This window comes from Montipora capricornis, chromosome 2 (assembly GCF_036669925.1).
Source record: "Montipora capricornis isolate CH-2021 chromosome 2, ASM3666992v2, whole genome shotgun sequence".
In the NCBI taxonomy this organism is placed as follows: Eukaryota; Metazoa; Cnidaria; class Anthozoa; order Scleractinia; family Acroporidae; genus Montipora; species Montipora capricornis.
The window spans coordinates 8,395,383-8,419,317 of NC_090884.1; the positions used below are offsets into that span (position 1 = coordinate 8,395,383).

At 41.4% G+C, this 23,935-nt stretch overlaps 3 protein-coding genes and 1 non-coding gene across 5 annotated transcripts in view; 3 read left to right on the top strand and 1 right to left on the bottom strand.

Annotated features, from left to right (window-relative positions):
- Positions 1-18,571, top strand: part of LOC138038717 (uncharacterized) — a 25,713-nt gene extending 7,142 nt beyond the window's left edge. The window contains exons 3-11 of the mRNA XM_068884753.1: positions 1-128; positions 270-518; positions 1,152-1,368; positions 2,396-2,558; positions 3,211-3,366; positions 6,495-6,766; positions 7,425-12,826; positions 15,620-16,225; positions 17,594-18,571. The exon at positions 1-128 is cut by the window's left edge and continues 121 nt beyond it. Coding sequence (XP_068740854.1) covers positions 1-128; positions 270-518; positions 1,152-1,368; positions 2,396-2,558; positions 3,211-3,366; positions 6,495-6,766; positions 7,425-12,826; positions 15,620-16,225; positions 17,594-17,977 — 7,577 coding nt within the window. The 3' untranslated portion in view covers positions 17,978-18,571. The remainder of the gene's footprint in view (positions 129-269; positions 519-1,151; positions 1,369-2,395; positions 2,559-3,210; positions 3,367-6,494; positions 6,767-7,424; positions 12,827-15,619; positions 16,226-17,593) is intronic.
- LOC138038706 (uncharacterized) overlaps positions 1-23,935 on the top strand; it is a 382,223-nt gene that overhangs the window by 214,626 nt on the left and 143,662 nt on the right. The gene's annotated exons all lie outside the window — the stretch shown is intronic.
- Positions 19,520-19,593, top strand: Trnap-agg (transfer RNA proline (anticodon AGG)). Its single transcript has one exon. It is a non-coding gene; the product is annotated as a tRNA-Pro (tRNA).
- The window catches only part of LOC138038704 (uncharacterized), an 83,386-nt gene continuing 81,455 nt past the window's right edge, over positions 22,005-23,935 (bottom strand). For both annotated transcript variants that reach the window (XM_068884718.1, XM_068884720.1), the window contains exons 15-16: positions 23,432-23,672; positions 22,005-22,796 (exon numbers count right to left, since the gene is read on the bottom strand). In XM_068884718.1, the coding sequence (XP_068740819.1) occupies positions 22,676-22,796; positions 23,432-23,672 (362 nt within the window). In that variant the 3' untranslated portion in view covers positions 22,005-22,675. The remainder of the gene's footprint in view (positions 22,797-23,431; positions 23,673-23,935) is intronic.

Genomic DNA, 23,935 nt, shown 5'->3' on the forward strand with positions numbered 1-23,935 from the left:
CGTGTCTCTCGTGCGAAGAATGTAACAACGACACGTGCCGCGTAAAGGAAGGATTTTGTGCTATTGTGGAAGGTGGAACAAAAACGTGCTTTAGTCACGGTGATTTACGGCCTGGATACCCTTGTCAGGTAACAAGAATATTACATAAATAAATAAATAAATAAAATGATGATAACGACAACGACGGCAAACAATGATTATGACGATGATGATGACTACAATCAAAAAAGTCACTGACCAACTTCTATTTTTTTACGTATATATTCTAGCAATGTGACAGTAACAACAACAATCAGTGGACCAATAACGATAATTTGCAATGCAGTGACAACAACTTAAATACCAAAGATGATCGTTGCTCGGGCGGGACTTGTGTTGGTAAACCCTACAACTGCCTTCCTTGTGAGACACATGATGGTAACGGTTGTCCCGTTAAATCAGGCTTCTGTGTGATCATGACTGGTGGCCAAAGGACTTGTTACGCCCAGAATCACCTCAAGCCAGGAAACCCTTGTCAGGTAATGGAAGGATAGGGCTTATCAACAGTATCTAACATCGTTGGCAGTTGCTCAAAATTGTCGCGCGGACGAGGTGAACGGGATTTACGTACCATTAACTCCCACTTAGGGTAAACGTTGAAAGTCTGCTCATATTCGTTCACCGAATTCACAGGATGGTTAATTTTTGGGTGTGTTGGCTTTGTTTTATCTTTTAAATGAGACAAAATATCACCACAAACTATAGGGGCTAATTAATTCATCTAAGGGAAGCGATTCAGTGTAATAAATCATGAGCTGAAAATTAGCTTACTTAGTTATTTGCAGTGCGAAACTGCTGGAACTCTTTGAGTCGGGGGCTTCAAAGCTCTCAGCGAAAAATTGAAGCTGCAATGCAGATGTATTTTGTGGAAACTCGCATCTTGAAGTAAGATAACGAAATAGACTGGAGAGAGTGAGGGGGAGCCAGTGGTCTCCTGAGAGACTTGAAGATGATAGCATTGCGGTGAGTGCCCGCAAAAGGCGAATGTTCAGCGAACAATGGAGCGAAACAATGTGTTCTGTGGAGGCTAAGAAAAGACCACACTACTTCAAGGTAAAACTCATAGAAATGACAAATCTTACCTTTCTTTTCTCTTTCTTTCTTTCTGTCAGTGGTGTGACCCAAGTATAAGCACGAGCACGTGGTCAAATCGTGAGGGCGTGGCATGTAATGATGGTGATCAGTGCACACGTGGTGACACGTGTCAAAGTGGGCATTGCACGGCCACACCTTTCACGTGTAACTCGCTTTGTCAGTACTGTAATGGCAGTGGCTGTAGTCTTAAGACAGGATTTGGGTTTACAAATGTGTGCACGTGCAAGATAGGAGGTATGTCTGTCTAGAGAAATCCTATTCTGTAGTATAACAACCTTCGTGCAAAATTCTGCGGCGGTTAAGCTAGGAGTGTGAAACCAGCAAAGAGACTCCATTAGGCGAAAAACGAGCAAACTATTTTAAGCCAATGTAATAGTCACCCAAAGCTTCACGATTAAACTTAAGGCACAATTGTCAAAGAAAGGCTGAAAGGCAATAACCCTGAGCAAAGCGATCAAGATGGTATAAATAGCTGACAGGTGTCATTACGCAGCATAGGAGCGATTCGGGTAGCCATGGAAAGTACATTTCATTGAGAGAAAATAACATCTACCATCTCCTATGAAGAGAATAGAACCAACTTGTCGTAAAGTTCGGGAGCAACTTCAGGAGGAGCAGGGATATATCAGTGGTGAGTGCCCTCGCCTACCACTGTAGAATACTTTCCGGATTTAACCAAGATCAATCACAAATCATTCCATATGCTTTATTGTCTCCCCCACTGAGCATGTCTGAAACCATACATAAGGTGGGTGGGGAGAGTAAGCTATAATTCGGGTACTACAACCACCACTGAGTTAACCCTTCGTCAAAACGAATACATGTATTCGAATTGACATACGATTCACTTTCACCTTCATCAGTTATCTGAGCCGACACTGCTCAACCTCAAAAGATCTTATTTTGCCTGCATCCTCTTGCTCTAAGGTATTAAAAGTAAAATGGGGTGTTCGCATTGTCAAACTCTGGAGCGAGATTGACTACACTGGCACGCGCTCGACTACTTTGGATTCGCTCTGACGAAGGGCTAACGCTCGAAACGTCAGCTTTTAGAATTTCTGTACGGTGGCCAATTTACATTATCAACTCCGTTGATAAAACCAAATTTTTGTATACTACTTCCCCACCGACGCAGCACCACAGTTTCTTTAGAAACTACCGCCTTCATTCGATTACGATACATACCTGTCAGGGCACCATCAGATCAATGAAGAACATGTTTACAATCAAACCTAACACTGACAGATATGACTCACTCTAGGGCAAGACTATAATCATCAGACGGTAAACCCTTCAAATCAGTGTGAGTGGTGTGACCTGTATGACGCAACAGCTCGTGCCAACGGTGCCTGGTCAAATCGCCCAGCGGTACCTTGTGACGATCAAAACAGATGTACTAAACAGGACACATGCAATTCAGAAAGGTAAGATTGACCTAAGCGTCACTACCAATGACGTAGTAACAATTGAGATTTGTCGGCGGGCAAAAAAGGGCTAAATATGATATTGGGCTGGATATTACACGAGCTTGAAATTCTCAAGGGAGACGATGGGCAAGGGAAACGGTTAAACCTTCTAATAGAAATATGTCATAATGACACTTTGGAAAATAGCCTTTTCATGATTACCTAAAATCTTGTATTTGAAAATAATTGAATGATGGCTGACAAGATTGCTCGTTGTTCATTTTATAAACAATTTAGGTGTGGTCATAGAGGTCCTCATTCTTGACAAGTCCAATTGAAAGTCACAGTTATAGGAGACTGAGTCCACATTGTCGTGTATGTAATCGTGTCAAACATAAAAGCGGAAACAAATACCTTACACGTGGCATAGAATAAAAATACCAGATAACGCTGACTTGGCCTTGCAGCCCTTGCTCATTACTAGCATGTGTTTAAGTTAGTACAAACTGATCGAGGTATAAGAGACAAGAGGGACGGGTTTTATTGTCCCTGGTTTTCGTAAACTTAAATATGGTGCCTGCTAGGCAAGACCTAAGGCTTCTAAAACGACAAAGATGTATGTCGTGTTAGTTGAAGCATTGTTTCTTTTTTATTATAATTATTTTTTCAGGTGTGAAGGTCAAGCCTACTCGTGCCAGTCGTCGTTTCCGTCAACAAGTTGTATCAAGAATTCGGAATGTGTTGGTGATGGAACTTGTAGAGAAATTATTAGAGCAAGTGGAACCATTTGTCGCCCGGCAATTGACATCTGTGATCAACCGGAAAGGTGAGGAAACGTATAACGTACAGGATCTTTTGCAAAGCCATTCGCGTCGATCTCATCTCGGGTTCGCCTCTCATCTTACGGTCGCGCGGAGCACCATGGGTAAAAAAATATGGTAACCCTGCATCTGTGCGAGAAAATTTAGTTTTTGCTCACAGTAGGACCGTACGACCGTACGCCCACCCCTCCATGTATGCCAATGTGACCAGTATCACCTGACCATATCGCGGGCTAAAGTTTAAAGCTCATCGAGGTCAGCTGTTTTTTTTTAGTTGACCGCTGACAAGGAATTGGTTTTCGATTGGATCGCAGGCTCAAACCAGGTTAACTTATTGTAAGAGTAAACAACCCGGGAGTTTCGCTTTTAGGCTTGGCTAAATCTGTATATTACCTTATGTATCAACAAGGAATAGAGTATATTGGTTTCAAACTAAACTACAAATTACAAGATACAAGATTCTAAATACACGAAATGATAAGCGACAACTGGAAACTTAAGACAAAAGACGAACCATTTACCCTTGAGTTTCTTTCCAGCATTTGAAAACAACACAACGACAAACGTCAAACAACTCATGGCCGGTGTTACAGCGTTTTGTGTTCCCCCGTGTTTTCCGTTCCCCCGAACACTGGGCACTAGTGCTGTGGGTTCCCCCTTCGCCATAACGATAAATATGATAGCAGTATATGAATAAAGAAAGTATCCTAAACATGCATAAAGCTAACCTTAGGCCTAATTAGGCTAAACAAAAGTTTTTAGGCCAAAGGTTAGCTCTTATGAATGTTTAGGATACTAGCTGTATTCATATTCTGCTATCATATTTATCGTTATGGCGTGATTATTTTCCTTTATTTTCATATTTCTTTTTGTTTTGTTGTATTCAGAAGTCGGCCATCTTGAAGGGAACACGCAGCACTGAAATGTTCTACGGGGAGGGAATGGGGAACACACAGCTCTAGTGCCCAGTGTTCGGGGAAACGGATAACAAGGGGGAACACAAAACGCTTTGACACCGGCGCCATTACTGCCTTTTTCCTCTGACCGCTCAGGTTGCAATTGCGCGAATAACAACGGTAACATTGTACTTAAGTCTTGTGCAATCAGAAATAGATCCTACAAAACGTCTTGGTTGGAAACGGAGCAAACTGGTTGTAAAAAAAACACAAAGACCCAATTCAAATTTCTGTCCACCATGTATAACTTCAACCCTTCAGTCCTGAAAGGGAGACTTCAATTTTCCTCTGTAAACGATTTAACTCGTCAATGGGGGTCCCATAGGGATGAGTGGGTTAAGAAAAAGAAACGTGGCTGATCATCCTAATTATTCATCATGATCAGCTACAGTCTGCGACAAAATTCCTTGGAACAGTACACGAATATACAGATCCACGAGAAAATCAGGGGACAGAGAGGGAGGCTCCCGGTCCAGCCCTTGGGATATGTCATGTCCACGAAAGTTATTTTTAGACGAGCGGAAGTCTTTGTTCTAGCGGAAGTCTGTTTTCCGAGACGTCCGCATGCAGGCCAACCTTGGTCTGATGTTTGAAAGAAAATAAATAGTAATCAGCCTTCCACGTGCGCCTCTATTTTCTCTTTTCACTAAGAATCTGAGAGCCACGCAAGACTGCATGCGGACGTCTCGGAAGACAGACCTCCGCTAGAACAAAGACTTCCGCTCGTCTAAAAATAACTTTCGTGGACATGACATATCCCGGCCAACGCCCTGAGCCTCCCTCTCCTCATTTTCTCTTGACAGACCTTGACAGATCTCGGTGAAGCTTTCTCGGCTCACCCTACCCTCATGATGTTGTTTGAACGCGAGTTATGAGCTCATTTGGCAAAACAACATTATGGGAGGGAATGCAAGGTATTGCAAAGTATTTAAACAATTTTGTCCTAGGCTGTAGCTGCAAAGAACAACCTCGTCCCCAGGCAGCTTTTCCCTGGCTTTGAGTGGGACGGGGCAGGGGAAAGCGCCCCGGGGACGAGGTTGTGCAAAGAAGACTAAATTTCGAGTGCGTGCTACAACAAACTTTTGTTGTGCTCAAATATCGAAGAATACAAAAGGTGAAAAATATGATTAATTATTTACCTCCTTGCACAGGATGTAAAAACTACTAGGGAGAAATTACTGTTAAAATGACGCGCTTCAAAAAGTCATACGCATTCATCCTAACTTTGAGATTTATGCTGGTAGAAGAATTACTTACATCAGAGGAGTCTCCACCTGCGATGGAACGCGGTCCATCAGTTTTCGGTATTATCTCTTTTTTATGACGGTTAATGCTAGATTTTTGCGTGGAAAAAAAGTGGTGGCATTGTGTTTCATGCACGATCCATGATTCTGCATTATTAAGAACGAGCAATCCCTCGTGGATGCGGCTACTTGCATGGTTGCAGTTGCATGGTTACAGACAAATTAGATGCATTGTGGTCATCAGGCCCACCCATATTCTAAATTTAGATAATTATTGTAAACTGATGGCCCGAGGCCAAATGAGACAGATCGAGACTTCTGGGTGATGAGGGAAAAGTCACTTTTCGATGACAGTGACATTACACCAGTTTAGCTCAGTTTGTCATACTGGGCCCGGTTGTTCGAAAGCCGATTAACTTTATCCAGGATTAGCGTGAACTTTTGTTTTATGTTTTCAACTTTTTGGTGAAAGTTTCTTTTGCATGTTTTTGTTTTTCAAGATCGACTTGTTCTAATGTAAAATTTTGCCGAATATCAGTGTTGAAAAAAATTTGGGAGTAGAGAAATAAGCTCCTTAGTTAATTTGTAATCTGGGATAAGCGTTAATTAATCGACTTTTAAACAACCAGGCAGGGGCTGACATTTTTAGCTCGTAACGCCTATGAATAACCTATGAGGAAACAGAAATTTTTAACCTTGGTTAATACAGTGGCTAAGGAATTACCTGCAGACTTGCGAACAAATTTTTGTTAAAGTATTTGGAGATTTCAATATATTGCACAGCTACGCGCTTGTGTATTACATGTTACTTAAGGACAGTAAATACGCAGCATGTTCAAACGTGACGAGTTGGGTTGGTGTCACCCCACGAAACAAGCATGTGGGTTTCATGAACGAAATCTCGTCCGTTTAGTACTGTTATATTTTTTATAGGTGTGACGGAAATCTTGGGACATGTCCTGGTGCAGAACAAGATAGTATCAACATCACAACTGGTAGCGCCCAATTTACGGATCAGTCTTTTCTACCAGTCATTAGCTATCAGTACCTCAAAAGTAAACTTTACCTTCGTCTCGCGGGCTTTTCCGTGTCTTGTGGTCAGCTGACTTTTCAATGGTTCCTGTTGTCATCGTCCTCTGCTTGCAGCACCGCATCGGTCGTAAAAGGAGTCTTTCCTAACTCAAATACACAGCAAACTCTGACAGGTACATGTTCTTTGAATTTTGTACAGTGTAGGGTTTTCCCTGAACCTCTTGGAGATTTCAACTTTCCTCGAGTAGGTACAATTTAGACGCACTACTTGGTATTATCATTTGATGATTAATTTTTAAGAAAGGAATTTAAATTACCGGTGATCGTGAATTTAGACTGGCTGGTTTAGAAGTTCAGTTTTTGCCAGCGTAGTTTAAAGGAATAACCAATCATTTTGTTGTGGACTCGCATAAAACTTGTATGAGCCAAATTTCCTAAATCTAAGACAACTCAATGATAATCGAATTAATGCTGAAATTTCATGTGTTGCTAGCTTAGATAAAAGATCAAGATACCACACAGCTCCTTACAACCTCGAATTTCATTGGACCAGTATAGGATATAGATCCATTATTTTGAGAATTAGACTCAATTGTTTCCGTTGCATTTTTACTGCCCACTGTCTCCTGAACCAATCACGAGAACCCTTTTAATTGCTCCACCCTGAACCTAGCTTCTTGACGAAAACGCGATTAAGGCGCTCTCATTTACGAAAGAAATTTCTAGAAAGACATTTGAGAATTCTCGTTTCTTCCTCTCGAAGCTCCCCGTGGACCAGTAGCCTGAGTTGGACGCAATTTCAGAATCCTTACATACTGTTTAATTTGACAGGGCTAACTCTTCAGGATAACAACAATTACAAAGTGTCTATACAAGTGGTTGACATGAGGAACAACACTTCTCAGCTTGGTTGTAGTGGCGCGATCATCATTGATACATCAAAGCCACAAAGCGGGTGGATCCACGATGGGCCTGGAGCTGACCTAAGTTACCAAGCCTCCAAGTTGTTGCAAGTAAACTGGGGAGGTGTACAAACAAGACACGGTGTAAGCAAGTATATGTGGAAGGTACTTGTCACTCCCTTCCAAACCAATCGCAGCAACGAGCTTATGTCTTTCACAAACGTCAATCTCAGCACTAGCGCGGCCGCGACGTTCAACAGCATCTCAGACGGTTCAAAGGTGCAATTCGTTGTAAGAGCGTTTACAAAAGCGGGAATGCATTCGGACCTTACCAGCGACGGGGTCATCATTGATACCTCGGCCCCTGTGGCGGGGAAAGCATACGATGGAAATCAAACAGGAGTGGACATGAAATACGCAAAGTGGATGACTACGTTTAGTGCAAATTGGGACCGATTCACCGATCCTCATTCTCCCATCGTACGCTATGATTGGGCGGTACAACGTCAAGGGGCCGGGCTTATTACAACATTCAAAGCCACAGCTCTCAACCGATTCCCTACAGCAACAAACCTTAATCTAGTGTCTGGACAACGCTACTGCGTAGTCGTCAGAGGCTATAACGAGGCTGGACTTTATACTCAAATTACATCGAACTGCTTGTTAATAGACCAAGATCCACCACAGGCAGGCAGCATAAACGATGGACACTTTAGTGATGTAGATTATCAGTCAGAAGACACCATTATAGCGGTAAACTGGAATGGGTTCACGGATGGCAGCACAGGTAGTGGGATCATGGAGTACAGATATAAGGTTACTGACAACAGTGGAAGCATTATCGTTTCCTGGACGTCCGCTGGGAATGCGACAAACGTAACACATGATGGGTTGGCGTTAAAAAACAACACTAAGTATTTTGCGACTGTGAGAGCCATTGATATGGTTGGTCTTAGCACTGACGTCACATCGGATGGTGTTACCGTGGATACGACTCACCCAGTATTTACTGGTGAAGTTGTAGTGACAGGAGTTGAAGACATCATAAATGGAACTCCGTGTGTGTATATAACAAGTGTATCCTCAATTACTGTGCAATGGGCTGGATTCTCAGATGCTCACAGCGGACTTCAGCGATACGAGTGGGCCATTATACCTTCAGAAAAGCCAATGTCAACCTCCGACTTTGCGGTTGTTCCAGGACCCAATCTTCCCACATCGGCAACATTCCAAAACCTTGCATTAACACAAGGCAAAGGTTATTACGTAATCATAAGAGCCATCAACGGTGCCAAATTGTATAAAGACGCGTCTTCGGTCTTGGTAATACCTGACGCCACCCCTCCATCCTCTGGAAAAGTCTTCGACGGTCCAACGACGCAGGTAGACATCGACTACCAGGCTGATTTGAGACATGTCTACGGATCATGGTCAATATTTCCCGAGCCAAACACTGCTGTCAAACAATACTACTTTGCTATTGGAAGCTGCCTCTCTGGAAACTATCATGTCACTGGAAACAAGTTTGTGAAATTAGTTCCTCCAACTGCTACCTCATTTACCCTGAAAAACATTACTTTGGTGAACGGTCAGCGTTATTGCATTAAAATCAAGGCTGAAAACAAAGCTGGCTTGTTCAGTTCCCAAATATCGTCGGATGGTTTCGTTGCGGACGTGACTCCTCCAAGCACGCAAACAGCTGAAGTGCGAGACGGTATTACGGGTTCGGATATTGACTATCAAGATAACACTACAGCAATTTCGGCACAATGGGAAGGTTTTCAAGATCCAGAGTCTGGAATTCACCACTTCGAATATGGAATAAGCAGAAATCGAGGGGGAATTATGGATGTTATTCCATTCAGTAGCGTGGGACTAAATGCTTCTGTTACTATAAAAGGCCTTTCGCTGTCTGATGACGTATATTACGTGACGGTTTGTGCCGTAAACAATGCCCATCTACGGAAGTGCTTGAGCTCCGACGGAGTGCTCATTGACTTCAGTCCCCCGAGCCATGGTATAGTGTATGACGGGATCATTGAACCGGATCTGAGATACCAATCCTCTCTTTCATCGATGGCCGCTAACTGGGAAGGAGTCTGGGATCTGGAGAGTGGTATTGAGAAGTTCGAATGGAGCATAGGTATCAGTGTGAATGACAAGACCAGTGTTCAAGGTTTTACTGATGTTGGTCTATCAACTCATGTGAAAAGTAACGCTGTTCTCAATTTGTCAAGTGGAACTAAGTACTACGTGCACCTTAAGGTGACAAACCACGCAGGATCTGTCAGAGAACTTGTTTCGGATGGTGTCATAGCGGATGGAACACCACCTATACCAAACAAAATCTACCCAGGCTTTGGTTCACAAGATGGATGGCGATACAATGACAAACATGTGGCTTTTTACTCCGCTTCAGCGTCCGCTATTTCGGTTTATTGGAACAAATTTTCTGAACCAGAAAGTGAGGTCTGGTACTACAAGTGGTCCATTGGCACAAGCAAATGTGGTACCCAAATCCAACCACTCGTTAACATCGGCCGGCGGAACTACGCCAATACAACAATGTCAGAACTAGTATTTATACCAGGAGTAAAGTATTACGTCACTGTGATATCACGAAACAGAGCTGGACTTTTGTCACAATCATGCTCTGATGCTCTCGTTTTTGACAGCACTCCACCACATCCAGGAATAGTGTATGTGGGGCAATCAACAAAAAGAAAAATTGGAGAAAAACATTTTATAACTGATGTTGACCGCGTAATTTCCTGGAGGGAATTTATAGACCGCGAGAGCGGTATCAGCACATGCAGCATCTCGGTCGTAGATCAGTCTGGTCAGGTTCTTTTCGTCGAGTCTAAAAACTCGTCCTCGGGAAATATTTCGGTGCCTCGAAGTGTTCCCCTTCTTCAAGGTCAAAGCTACAATGTTAGTGTCGAGTGCTTTAACAACGCTGGACTGGCGTCCTCATCGTGTTCTGTCTTCGAGGTAGATAACACGCCACCTGTCCCCAGTGGTCCTATTATAGCGGGTGTCTCACGCGATAACACCTCACAGTATCAATCAGACACAACTTCTATGGTAGTCACCTGGCCACCGTTCATCGAACTGGAGAGCGGGCTGCTGAACTACCAATTCGCTATCGGGACTCAACCACATCAGCACGATGTTGTAAGCTTTGAAGATGTACATCTTGCGACACAGGTGATGAAGAGCGGCCTTAGTCTTTTGCACGGTAATACTTACTACGTCACAGTCGTCGCGACGAACCTTGTTGGTTTAAGGTCAAATTTATCATCGCTTGGACTCGTAATAGACACCACGCCACCACAAGCTCCCAATGGTTCCGTTCGTGATGGGGCCACTGGTGGAGACATTGACTATTTTTCTCCGACCATGGATCTTGCAGCGCACTGGGAGGACATCACAGACCCAGAAAGCGGAATCCTGGAAAGCCAATACTGTCTCGGAACCAAACCTCGCGGCTGCCAGATACGAACAACCACGAGAATTGGAGCTAATAAATCGTTTAGCTGTCCAGAATGTAAGATTAACCCAGGAGAGCGAGTATTTGTGACAGTGCAAGCCACAAACGGAGCAGGTCTTTCTGTTACGCGCTGCTCGAATGGAATTCTGTTGGATGTTAGTCCTCCACGCATGGGTGAGGTCATTGATGGGAACCACGTGACTGGAGTAGATTACAACATTGTGCTTGAGAACTGGAATATTTCCATGTCCTGGTTTGGCGCAGAGGATGTTGAAAGTGGCGTTCAATCATGCACATGGAAAATAGAAAGCAGCGATGGAAGCAAACTTCTTGAAATTGATGCCAGCAACAATTCGGCATACGGACAAAGAAATGTGTTTTCTCTCGTGCAAACTTACAAGGAGGAAGGGTTTCTCAGGAACTTGACGTATCATAATGTGTTAACGTGTTGGAACAAAGCATCACTGAGGAGTACGGCTCGATCCAATGGCTTTCGAGTGGAGTCCGTCTGGCCAATTCCCGCGAACATTCGCGATGGCACTATAGAGGGTGCTGATTTCAACTACACAACTAACACGAGAGTGGTCAGTGCCAATTGGGACCCTTTCTTGGACGATAACAGTGAACCAGTGATTGATTACCAGTGGGCAATAGGTACAGAACGTTTCAAAGACGATACCTTAGGTTTCACAAGTGTTGGGTTGAGAACAAGTATTGAAAAAGACCTTGCACCCAACGCACCTGGTCTAGACATTCTGGTTGCCGGTCAGACGTATCACTCCAGTTTAAAAGCATTTACGGCTAGTGGCTTAAACAGTATGGCAAGCTCCAATGGATTTATAGTTGACCCCAGTCCTCCGATTACAACAGAGATCGTAACAAGTCACGTGGTTACAGACCAAACAACACGAAACATCGAAATTCGTTTTTCTTGGGACGGTGTGAAGGACTATGAAAGTGACATAAGGAGCAGCGAATACTGCTTAGCAACCACGTCCCAAACCTGCGTGAGTGGTTCCACATCAGCAGGAGCCTTAACCTCTGGGACCATAGGGCCCTTTGTTCCTCATTTGGGTGAAGCGTATTATGTTACAGTATTTGTTCAAAATGGAGCTGGTCTGACCTCCGTGATGTCCTCGAAGAAGTTGATGTTTGATATTATTCCTCCTTCCCTTGGAATGGTAATCGATGGAGTTGAGCATGACATTGACTTTACAGATTCCATGGACTCCTTAGAAATTTCGTGGAAGGGTTTCAAAGATGATGAGTCTGGAATATCCAGTTGCTCGTGGTCACTCATTGAACAGACTGCATCGGATAACAGTTCAGCTTTTGGAAATGACACTGTTGTGTTTACACAGTCGGTGGGAATTAATGGTAATCTGTCTCGCCGGAATCTCAGTCTTGTACCAGGCGCTAGGTACATCAACAAGATTACATGTTTAAATGGTGATGGCTTCAGTAGCACATCCTCATCTGATGGCATTATTGTCGACGTAACACCCCCCAGTCCCGGTCTCATCCACGATGGTTCTTCCCTTCAGTTTGATATTCAATACCAGTCATCAACAAGTGTGGTAGAGACAACCTGGGAACCATTCAGAGATGGAGAAAGTGGTGTCGTCAAATACCGCTGGGGTATAGGAACATCACCAGACCTTACGGACTTGATGAATTTTACAGATGCCGGCATAGCAGCCACAGCAAGGAAGGACAATCTTACGCTAACTCACGGAAAACGATATTACGTTACAATAGAGGCTACGAATGGCGCCGGGATGACGTCACATGGATGGTCTGACGGGTTCCTTGTTGACGTTTCTCGTCCTGAGTTAGCCGAGGTAAGAGATAGTTTTAGTGTCATGTTTCTTTTAATTGCCCAGGGCTGGTTTTCACGAGCGACTCGAGAAGAAGCGCAGCAACAAACGCAAACTCAGTAGCGTCTTTAAAATCATTAGTAGAATATGACAAAACCGTTGACGACTATGTATTTGTCCGCTTATTGACAATAAAAACTAGCCAATGAGCGCACGAGAATTTTTGCAGTCATTTTAAAACAATAAATCGATGCTCAATCACAGAATCAACAATTCAAACCCACCCGAATTGATAGCATAGAAATGCAAATCAATACTAAAAAAACAAGACTGATTTACACAGTGGAAGAATTATAAAAACGACACGTTAAGAATACGAAAAATGTGAAAAAACACATTTCAGTTTACAAAGTTTGCAAGAATAAAAAGGGTAACAGAATGGACAATATAATTGTAGCTTAAGGCCTTGTAACAAAAAACAGATAAAACAGTATGTTTTTCTCTCCGTGTGGAATTTTGGTAAGCAAGAAAAATTTCAGTTTTGGACAGAATTATATATGTGTGTATATATATATATATATATATATAACTGCAGACAGTACTGTTTCGGCCTTCTGGGCCTCATCAGTGCAGTGCTTATGTATATATATATATATATATATTATATATATATATATATATATATACCGTAGAATGAAGAAATGAAACCCATCCTGTTAATCAACTGATTAATTATATCGAATGAAAAACATGAAGAATTGCCCTGAGCGGGATTTGAACCCACGTCCCCCTGAACACCGGTAGGGTGTGATGACCACTACACCATCAGGACAACCACGCTGGCAACGCAGCTATCGAGACAGTGAATTGGCCTAACGTGAGTATCCCGGGATTCTTTCACGGGTGAGATGGGAAAGCCTAAACCCCTTCATAGCCTTAAACCTAAGGATCGACTAACGATGCACAGGCAAACACCAACTTAGGCATCAGCTAATCAGAGGGATCAAGTGAATGATGCAGGCGTATTTATATAGACCGTAGAATGAAGAAATGAAACCCATCCTGTTAATCAACTGATTAATTATGTCGAATGAAAAACATGAAGAATTGCCCTATATATATATATATATATATATATATATATACACCCGTTTTCAAAAACGTTAAAGGTGTAGACAGATAAAACAATAGGGGGCCATTTTTACAAAAGGAAAGAACAATAGCTGCTGTCAAACCTTTTGAAGGCTTTGTTTGAATTTCACCAGTTTACCTCTTTTTTGTATCCACCATACCCTTTCTTCTCGTTTTTTTTTTTTTTTAATAGTTGAAAAGAATTGCTGGTTTTCACTCACGTGATCAACAGCCATGTTTTTCAACGAAAACAAAAGGAATCGTTTGCATAATAATAGAGTTAAATTCCCGGGGGATTTGGTCGGGGCACCAACATGGCCGCATTTTCTTTGTTTTGGGCACCAACATAGCGGTCGTGACGTCATGTGAAAACCGAGAATAAGGTATGTGAGAAAGGCAGTATCTTAACAATTTCACAACTCAGTGTTATTTTTTCCTAACTGAACTGCTCGGGTTATGAAGATGGTGATTACTAGTCAGCTCTTTTCCGAATTACCTAGAAGAACGGAGCAGTTTCGCCACATATCTCAACTCAAAAGGCAAAAAAAAAACAAAAAACAAAAAGTAGAACGTAAATTACTTTTGGAGAAAGTTAAGTTGTAGGAGGTTTACACATGACGTTATCACCGCCACGTTGATGGACGAAAACAAAAGATCTCTCATCAGCTTCTTTTGTTCGTCCACCAGAAGTCGTACTTTTCTTTATTTTGTTATTGGTGTCTCTAGAGGTTGGTTGAAAACCTCCTATATTTCATTACTTATGGCTTGATCTTTCAGTTTTGAAAGGTGTCTAACGAATTTATAATTGGATAATGTTTGTTGGGAATATTATCTTCGCAATTCACTTTGTTCTGGTCTTTCATATACCGGATCCGAAATAATTAATGTCCATAAAATAAAAGAACAACGTGAACATAATAATAGCTAATTAGCAAGGCCTAATCGGAATAACAATAATTATTTTGTCCTTTGCCATTTTAGCCCAGCATATGAAAGTCTACCCCAAAACACTTATTGTTTGCGATTTCTTGTCATCTCGACAAAGCCACGAGTTATTGTCAGCCTCCTGATGCAATAGCGAGGAAGCATGAGTAGCACTTTACTCATTGTTTTACTTTTAATTCTTCTCGATTTCGGCCTTGCTGCCATGAACCCCGTGTACATGGTGAATCATTCAAAGGCCTAAATTACTTAAATGAGCCATAAATTTTGGTTGGTTCGGAGGTTCTTTTGATGGCGGGTTTACAGACCACACCTCTTGGTGATGGCTACCCGTAAAATATTACTTCCCGTAATTAGGATTAAAGAGCTCCCGGTTGAATCAATTAAATACTGTTCCATTTCCCTCAAATAGCTTGTGGGATTTTTTCTCGTCAATTTTTGAATATTATTTTTGTTAAAAGAAAAATGCATTGTTCCTTCAGCGTGAAATACACATGCTTCGTGTCTCACCTTTCTGATGAGAAAACAAAAGGCATATATATATCATATATACTTTGAAATTGCAACGTTTTTGAAAACGGGTGTATATATATATATATAATATATAGGTACCCCCTCAAACCTTTTCTTAAGAATTCTATGACTAACACCTCCTAGCTTCTGTTTTTGTTTTACCATTCGGATATAATGTAAACTAACTGACTCGTCTGATGATCTGCCTCATTGTGCTTTTCATCTTTTCAGCTTTCACGGGGCAAGAGAATATGGCTTGAGAATGGAGACAACTTACAGGCATCGTGGAAATCAAGTGATCCCGAAAGTGGGGTCACTAAAACTGAATTCTGTGTTGGGACAGTAGCCATTGGCTGTCAGATTAAATCCATGACCGAACTTCCTTTGAATTCCACTCACGTGACTTGTGAAGACTGCCAATTACGTCATTTAGGGACATACTACGTGTCTGTACGCGTTACAAATGGAGCTGGCTTGTTTACGCTATCAACTACTGAGGAAATAAAAGTGGACTTCACGGCACCATTGCTTGGTGATGTAATCCCCGTTAATGATGTCACGAAATGCGTCTCTAACTGTTTGTTAATTGCCAACGTGACATATTTCGCAGACGAAGAATCAGGTGTAAAGTCCTGCAGCTATGCGATTCGAAATAGCACCCATTTCATAACAAACTACACAAACAATGGATTATACAAAACCATACAAGCGGAAGGCTTACAGTTAGTTGCTGGTGACAAGTATTACGTAACTCTAAGATGCGAAAACAATGTTGGACTAATCGCAGAACAGATGTCCATTGGACCAGTTCTTGTAGATGACACACCTCCCACAAAGGTAACAAACCCTTGCGTTTTTAATTTCGCGTTTTTAATTTCGCTTGGGAGGATATATATATATATATATTTAGGCGAGACTAAATGCGGAGTTCCTCATGCATTTATTACTTATCTATTTACTTATTTTCATGGTTTGCAGATATTTTTATTTCTAGTTTGCTTACCGTACGACCAGTCCGACCTGCTCGTTACTAGAAATTAATTCATTTGTCGCCCGCTCTTTCTTGCTCTTTTCGCCGTTTTTCGTCACCATCATTCAACCCGTTTCCTCGTGCTCGCGCTTGCTCTTTTTTCCACTGCTCGTCACCATAATTTCGTCTCTTTATTCTGGTCCTTTCTTGCTCTCTCTCCCATTGTTTCTGAATGATGTTTCTCCTGTTTTTTTGTGCACTCAGTCGCTCTCTTTCAATTTGAGCATCGCTTTCTCATCGCCACCTCACTGTTTTTTTCTTTCCCCTTTTCTCTTCTTTCTTCGTTGTAAATCTTTAAAACATAGTTACCTTGATTTTGGTAGTCTTCAACATTTTTGTTTTATGAAAGCAAACGCAATGTCAAATCATGCAACTTCCGGCCAAAAATCGCGGCTTACATCCCATACAACGTCCCGTCGAAAAAGGCAGGTCGCGCCAGTGCGACATTTTCCGCATTGGCGTACATGAAAAACGTACGTACGGACGGACGGACAATATGATCGTACGATGGCGTCATAAACATTAATAAGGGAGCTGTAGCAACGACAACGGAGACGTCAAAGAGAACGTCACAAATTTGCATATTTACTAGCCAAAAACAATGGCTTTGCTCGCTCTGCACGTGCGTTTTTCAGTTTTCTCCATTTCTTTGCAGTCGTCTGCAAAACAACAACGTGAAGTGACCAAATTTGAACCGATAAAGAATGCAGCTTGATTGCCTTCAGGATTGAGCTCCACGTATAATTTTTTGTACCTATTGTTTTTTAACCAATCAAGAGAGCCGTTTTTAAGAGCTGTGTGGGCACAGATCAAAGAGACAGCTGGTTACTACATATATATACCGCTGAACCCATTCACTGAGCTTCTAACGTCGTGATACATGTATTGATTAAGACCAGCTTTGGCTTTGAGAATCAAAGTCGTCTGCAACGTTTTATCACTTTGTATTTCTACAGGTTAATCTTTACGGAAATAATTCAAAGTGGTCATGACCTAACTAGCCTTTTGGATAAACATCCATTCATAACATTGCTGAGAATGCGAAAATTCATTTCGAGAGTACGTATTATATATCCAAAACTTTTAGCAAATTTTATTCTCTTCTCACGAAGCGTGCATTGTATTTCGAAATACGCTTCCGTTTTTAGAAAATTCTTCATTGAACTCTCTTCTAGGGATCAGTCATAGTCAGTCCAGACCGTACGCATGACGTTTTTGGCATACACTCCAGCTGCCATCTTTTCAACAAAACACTGCGGGCTCACTGGTTTGGTTTTAACGATGAAGAATCAGGGATTGATGGTTTTCGCATTGCAGTTGGAAAACAACCGAACGAAACGGACATTCTCCCATTTCAAGACGTCGGAATTACAACCAATGTCACACTCTCGCTAAACGACGCAGCTGGACTTTATGAGGGAGATATCGTGTACGTTACAGTTCAATCACGCAATCCCGCAGGACTGGTAACGCAAAGCACTTCCCCTCCAACAAGGTTGATTTCAGCAGGCAACGATGCGTATCTGACCGAAGGAGACTTTTTCTGCTTTGATGTATAATTTTGATAATGAATACAAAATTGAAAACACAGTCAAAAGCTAAGCTACAGAGAAACACCAATTGGTAAATATGTCATAAATCTTAGGAACTCAGGTTTATTTCTTCCAGCCCGATCCCACGGTCACAAAAAAAGTCAAACAGGGCTATTGAAAGCTTTTTCGTTAATTGAGTCACTATAACAATCTGAGTGGTGTGAGATGTTAATTTGAAAACCATGAGCATCATTTTTTTTCTGTATTGAATTTTGCCATTGTTTTAACAGCCAATAAACCTTTGGTCGTCAGTTGAATAACAAAATGGTGACGTAAAGATGTACAACAGCTAAGTTAATGTCAAGGCCTTTGATTAATTTTATTTAAAATTTCGGGCACAAATTAATTGATGCGAAACTTTTGGAGAGGAATCTGATCCATACTATTCTAAAGCTCTCAATTACTTCTACTGGAATTACAGCATGTAACTGAAAAATGGATTTAGTTGCTTTCTTACCTATGAATTTTGCAGTAGTTTGACTGACGTTTTTTTTATTTGTAGTAATATTTTAAAAACGAGTGCGAGTGCTTCATTGGATTTCCAAACGCAAGGAAAACATTTGAAACCACGAAGCCGCCGGCCGAGAGGCTTAAATATTTTCGTGCGATTGGAAATCCAATGAAGCACGACGCACGAGTTTTTGAAATTACATTTCCAACAAAAGATCAATCACTCACGTGACCAGCAGCTATATTGGATTACTGAAACAAAGAAAGTATTTGCCAAAAAATAGAGTTCAAATCCCAGAGTTTATTTTTGGTACACTATCATGGCCCCCACTCCTTTGTTTTGAAACACCAACATGGCCGCCGTGACGTCATTTTAAAACGCTCTATTAAAATTTCAATCACTTTTTTCATGTCAAATAAATTTTGTACAACTCATGATTGCTCAGAAGCATGTGAGAGCTGTGAGCAAGTTCTCGTTGCCGTGTCGGAATGGAGACTGCATAGAGCAGATTTGCACCCCCTAAAAGCTGGACAGCTCGTATTTTCGAAGATTAGAATTATAATGAAGAGCCATTTTGTACTTTCTTTTTGAAATTAATTGATTTCAAAACGCATTTGTTTGAATCAATAGGGAAGATATCTGTTTACAAACATTGCTTTTGTTGATGAAATGGTATATGAAATGAATCATATATGAACTGCGGATGTGAAATCAAGTGAAGCTATGATCTTCGCAGTTATGAACGCAATTTTTGCAATTGCGTAGAGAAGCCTGAAAAATTCAGGACTTCAACGGGGTTTGAACCCGACCTCGCGATTCCGGTGCAACGCTCTAACCAACTGAGCTATGAAGCCACTGACGTTGGGAGCTGGTCATTTGTGGGTTCTAGTGGTCCCGTGAGGAATGAATCAATGACGAAATAGTATATATGAACTGAGGATATGAAATCAAGTGAAGCTATAATCTTCGCAGTTATTATCGCAATTTTTGCAATTGCGTAGAGATTGTGTTAAAGATGAAACAACAACAATGATATTCAATGTAAGGAGAAATGTAGAGTCTCCAGTAGCTCAGTGGTTAGAGCATCCGACTAGGTCACGGAGGGTCGTGGGTTCAAATCCCATCTGGAACTCGGATATTTTTCCGAGTCTACATTTCTCCTTACATTGAATATCATTGCGTAGAGAAGCCTGAAAAATTCAGGACTTCAATTGCAAAAATTGCGTTCATAACTGCCAAGATCATAGCTTCACTTGATTTCATATCCGCAGTTCATATATGATTCATTTCATCATTGATTCATTCCTCACGGGACCATTAGAAGCCACAAATGACCAGCCCCCAACGTCAGTGGCTTCATAGCTCAGTTGGTTAGAGCGTCGCATCGGAATCGCGAGGTCACGGGTTCAAACCCCGTTGAAGTCCTGAATTTTTCAGGCTTCTCTACGCAATTGCAAAAATTGCGTTCATAACTGCGAAGATCATAGCTTCACTTGATTGATTGCTTTTGTTATTCAAATGTTCCAGTCACAGGAACAAAAGACCCTTTTTCGATAGCCAATAAGGCTCTGGTTGGCACATTAATGGCTGATGACAATAGATGACGTCAACGATACCTTTCCTATAAGTAGTGTTTCATTGGGTTTCAAACTCGTCTGCCTGACCACATGGGGCGATACAAATGAGTTATGAATTATGAATTATTAATGAGTTTGACAACTGAAATTCACACCCTCTATTACCTCATCCTGGGCAAAACAATTTGCTTCTTATCTCATCAACATTCATTTCGACTTTGCAGTCTGGGCACTGATTACTTTCCATATATCTTACGCATTTTTTTTTAAATTGGAAATTAATAATTGCAATACAAAGAGCGTTATTGTCAATCGTTGTTAACGACTGTGGTATAAACTATCAAAATAATTTGATGCCTCGTCAAACTGGTAAAGACTTGTTTCCATATCTCAAAGTGCCCTTGGACTTGAGGGGACTGGGGTGGCGGTAGGGGATGAAGGGTACAATAACTGAAACACCCCAAACCTTAGTGTTTAAGCCTAAGGTTAGCATTTTTACCTCTGAAATGACAATTATCGACAATTCGTAATTTTCCCTGGATTGACTGTTATCGTCATTTTAGGATTACTCTGTCCCAGGACTTGTGGTAGCAGATGAAAAGAAAAAAGTAAAAGTTGCATCCCTGGACGGGATTTGAACCCGGAGCAACCAATGTGAAGGAACTAAAGGTCCATTGGTTGACAATTGCACCGATTATTTATCAAATATAATTAGTATATGTGAAAGCATTGCTGAATAGTGGTTAAGTCTAGTAGTTGATTTTAAAATGGTTAGCTTTCTCTTAAGGTTTGGTAACCGACATTATCTCCTTTTTAAACTTGTTTCTTAGCCGCTGATACTACACGTTTACGGCGGCATTCAGAAGAAAAAATATATTAATATTTTTTGAAAAAGGTGTTACGGCCGTAGTCTAGTGGTTAAGTGAAAGGGTCATTAATCGAACATATTCCCAGGTTCGAGTCCAGCGAGTTTAGGCATTGGGGTTTCGGATTTTAAAAATAGATATTCATTTCCCATAATCCTTATCAAGCGCTAAGCGTCCTAAATTGACGATAATAGTCAATTTAGAGAAACTTAGGGCCGATTTACACGCTACTATTTTGTCTCATGCGACAAGTTCACGACAGGCCTACGACATGACTTAAGAATGTCGCAGCGTTTAAAAACATGTTTTAAAATGCTACGACATTTTTTCTGACGTACACAACAATCGTAAATTATGTCGTGGGCCTGTCGTAATCCGTTGTCGCATGCGACAAAGTCGTACCGTGTAAATCGGTCCTTAGGAATTGTCGATAATAGTCATTTCAGAGGCAGAGGATACGTTGGCATTTTTGTATGGGTTTGGGTTGTTTCAGTTTTGTTGTTCCAGGCCCCTCACGTCCAAGGGCACGTTGAGATATGGAAACAAGTCTTTACTCGTCAAATTCTTTGATTCCAACTGACGTCACGGTGGCCATGTTTGTGGAGAAAACAAAAGCGAAAAAGTCTTTTGGGATTTTGACTCTGTTATTATGCAAACTTGAGTTAAATTTTTCTATTGTTTTGGCACCAACATGGCCGTCTTATCACCTGAGTGCAATCGAACAATAGTTTGCACCTTGCTTAGCGCTTTGAGTAATTACACCTGATCTTCCACCACCCATGGCGCCGTTAAACACAAACCTTGAATTTTCTTCAAGAGGACACCAAACGGCGCTGCTTTTTCTATTTTCTACCACCATAATTGCCTTACAGTTTAAGTTTAAGTTTCTGTTACCGCAATGAACCCATAGGTAGTATAGAACATCGGATTTCGTCGTCATTTTCCTAAAATAGCCCAACAAAGCACTTATTTTGTATCAGCCTCCAAGCAATGACTAAAAAGGAGTTAGATATTTTTTGGGGCTGCTTTAGAAAGGTCGAAAAGAACAAGTGTGCTATTAACTAACCCAAACCCCGACAAAAAGTAAAATATCAACAATGTTAAATGCAATAGCTTTTATTAGTAACCCTACCAGCTTATTATATTTTCGAATACATCAAGTCAGCAAGCGAATACTACTCAGTATCACAGAGTCTAGTAACTGAATATAAACGTGTGCGTTGCTTCGATAGGAAACTCTCTGTGATCCCTCATGGTTTTTTGAAAGGCCATTTTCATGTAATCTCATTCTTACTATAGAAGAAGTCAAATGAATTTTAATGTCGTTTTCATGAAAAGTTGGGCAAAATGAATCGGCTAAAATTGATCATTCTCAAAGTGATTTAAACTGGAAAGAAAAGCTACTTCGAATCATTGGATATCATATAGGAACTGTTAGGAAGGTTTCATCAAGAACGACGTCTTCATTTAAGTTCTATCTGGTGAGTAACACCGACCGGACGAATAAACGACATTCCTTTTGTTTCCGTCTGGCGTTTGCGAGCGGGATCGCGGTGAAGCACGCGCAGGTGCCTAGAGATTTACTTCCCATGGCCAATTACCACCTTTTTCTGGCGAAAAAGGCATGTTTCTAGTTTAAAATGATTACACATTTTACGCTTCCAAGCTCATGCAGTAGTTAAGCCAGCCCTATGCTTGCTAGAATGTGGTTAAAATGTAAAGTAAAAGTGGCTCAGCTGTCACTGACTCATTTTTCCGTCTCCAGCTCAGATTAGGCATTATCCGAAGTGTGGGAACTTTCCTTGACGTGAGCGACGGGCATAAAAGTGTCAGACACCACCTCTCCGTCATCGTCTGTCCAATCGCTTGTATCATGGGTCTCCTCGCGTTTTCTAAGTGAGAAAGCAGAAAACACAAACGTTTGGGGATGTGCTAAAACGGAAATGAGGTAAAATAAGAATCTAGGCTTTATGTTGGAGAAAACTACCTTCCGTACGAAAAAAGAAATTATTATTCTCAGTTGAAAAATGCATCTTAGGGTTTCATAAGAACTAAATCATTTCTTTTCATTATAAAGCCCAATTCACCCCTACTAAGACGGGAAACGGATGCTCTCACTAAAGGTTTTTTTAATTTTTAACTATAATCGTCGGTCTTTAGTGTGACACGAATTCAGCGATACACGGTTCGAATGTTGAAATTCTGTCTTCCCATGACTGTTTTCATGACCGTTTTTCACTTTGCAGGCCCAGACAACTGTAAACGATTTACTGAAAGTAAAGCACATCAAATGCGTTTGTGAATAATTGGTAAAAGGGAACACCCGTAAAGAAACAACGAACTGAACGAACACGAAGCTGAATCAGGGAATTGAACCCGGGACCATTTGTGAAGGACGATACTGTTATTATTTAGCCCGCCCTATTTAATTCTGTATTCTCGTGTTAGCTGCCTTGTTCTGAAAAGCTCCAAATAAAAGTTGCCGATGTTATTATTTTGGTGCCAAAGCTCTTAAAAAACTCGTTACCGGAATTCTTCCGTCTTTGAGCTCCTTAGCTTTTTCCTTTCTCCAACACTTATGTTATCAAAGTCTTCCTCTTCGGAGCTCACAACTTTAAGATCGGAGCCAGCTGCGCATGGAAAATGCAACGTTGGTTTATAGGTTCCAATGGTCGTAAAAGAAGTTTCGTGCTCCAATTCATCATCACTGCTCGCTCCTGTTCCCTCAAATCGGGGAGCCAGGCGATATGATTTCATATGCAGTCGACCTGGAAAATAAGTGCAGGGCAAGTAAGAGATTAACCGCGAACGGACTACGGGGTTTCAAGCCACTTTCATTTCCACAACCGTAGGCACCAGTCAAGCGATTTATCAGTAGAAATTATTTCAGTTAAAAGGAAAGGAAAGGAAAGGAACTTTATTTAAGTGTCTAGTCGTTCTAGCGCTGGAGCGCTAATTGGGGACACTGTAAACTGAAATTAACAATGAAAGTAAATCAAGTCAAATGTTGGTTTTTGAGGAGAGGGGAAAC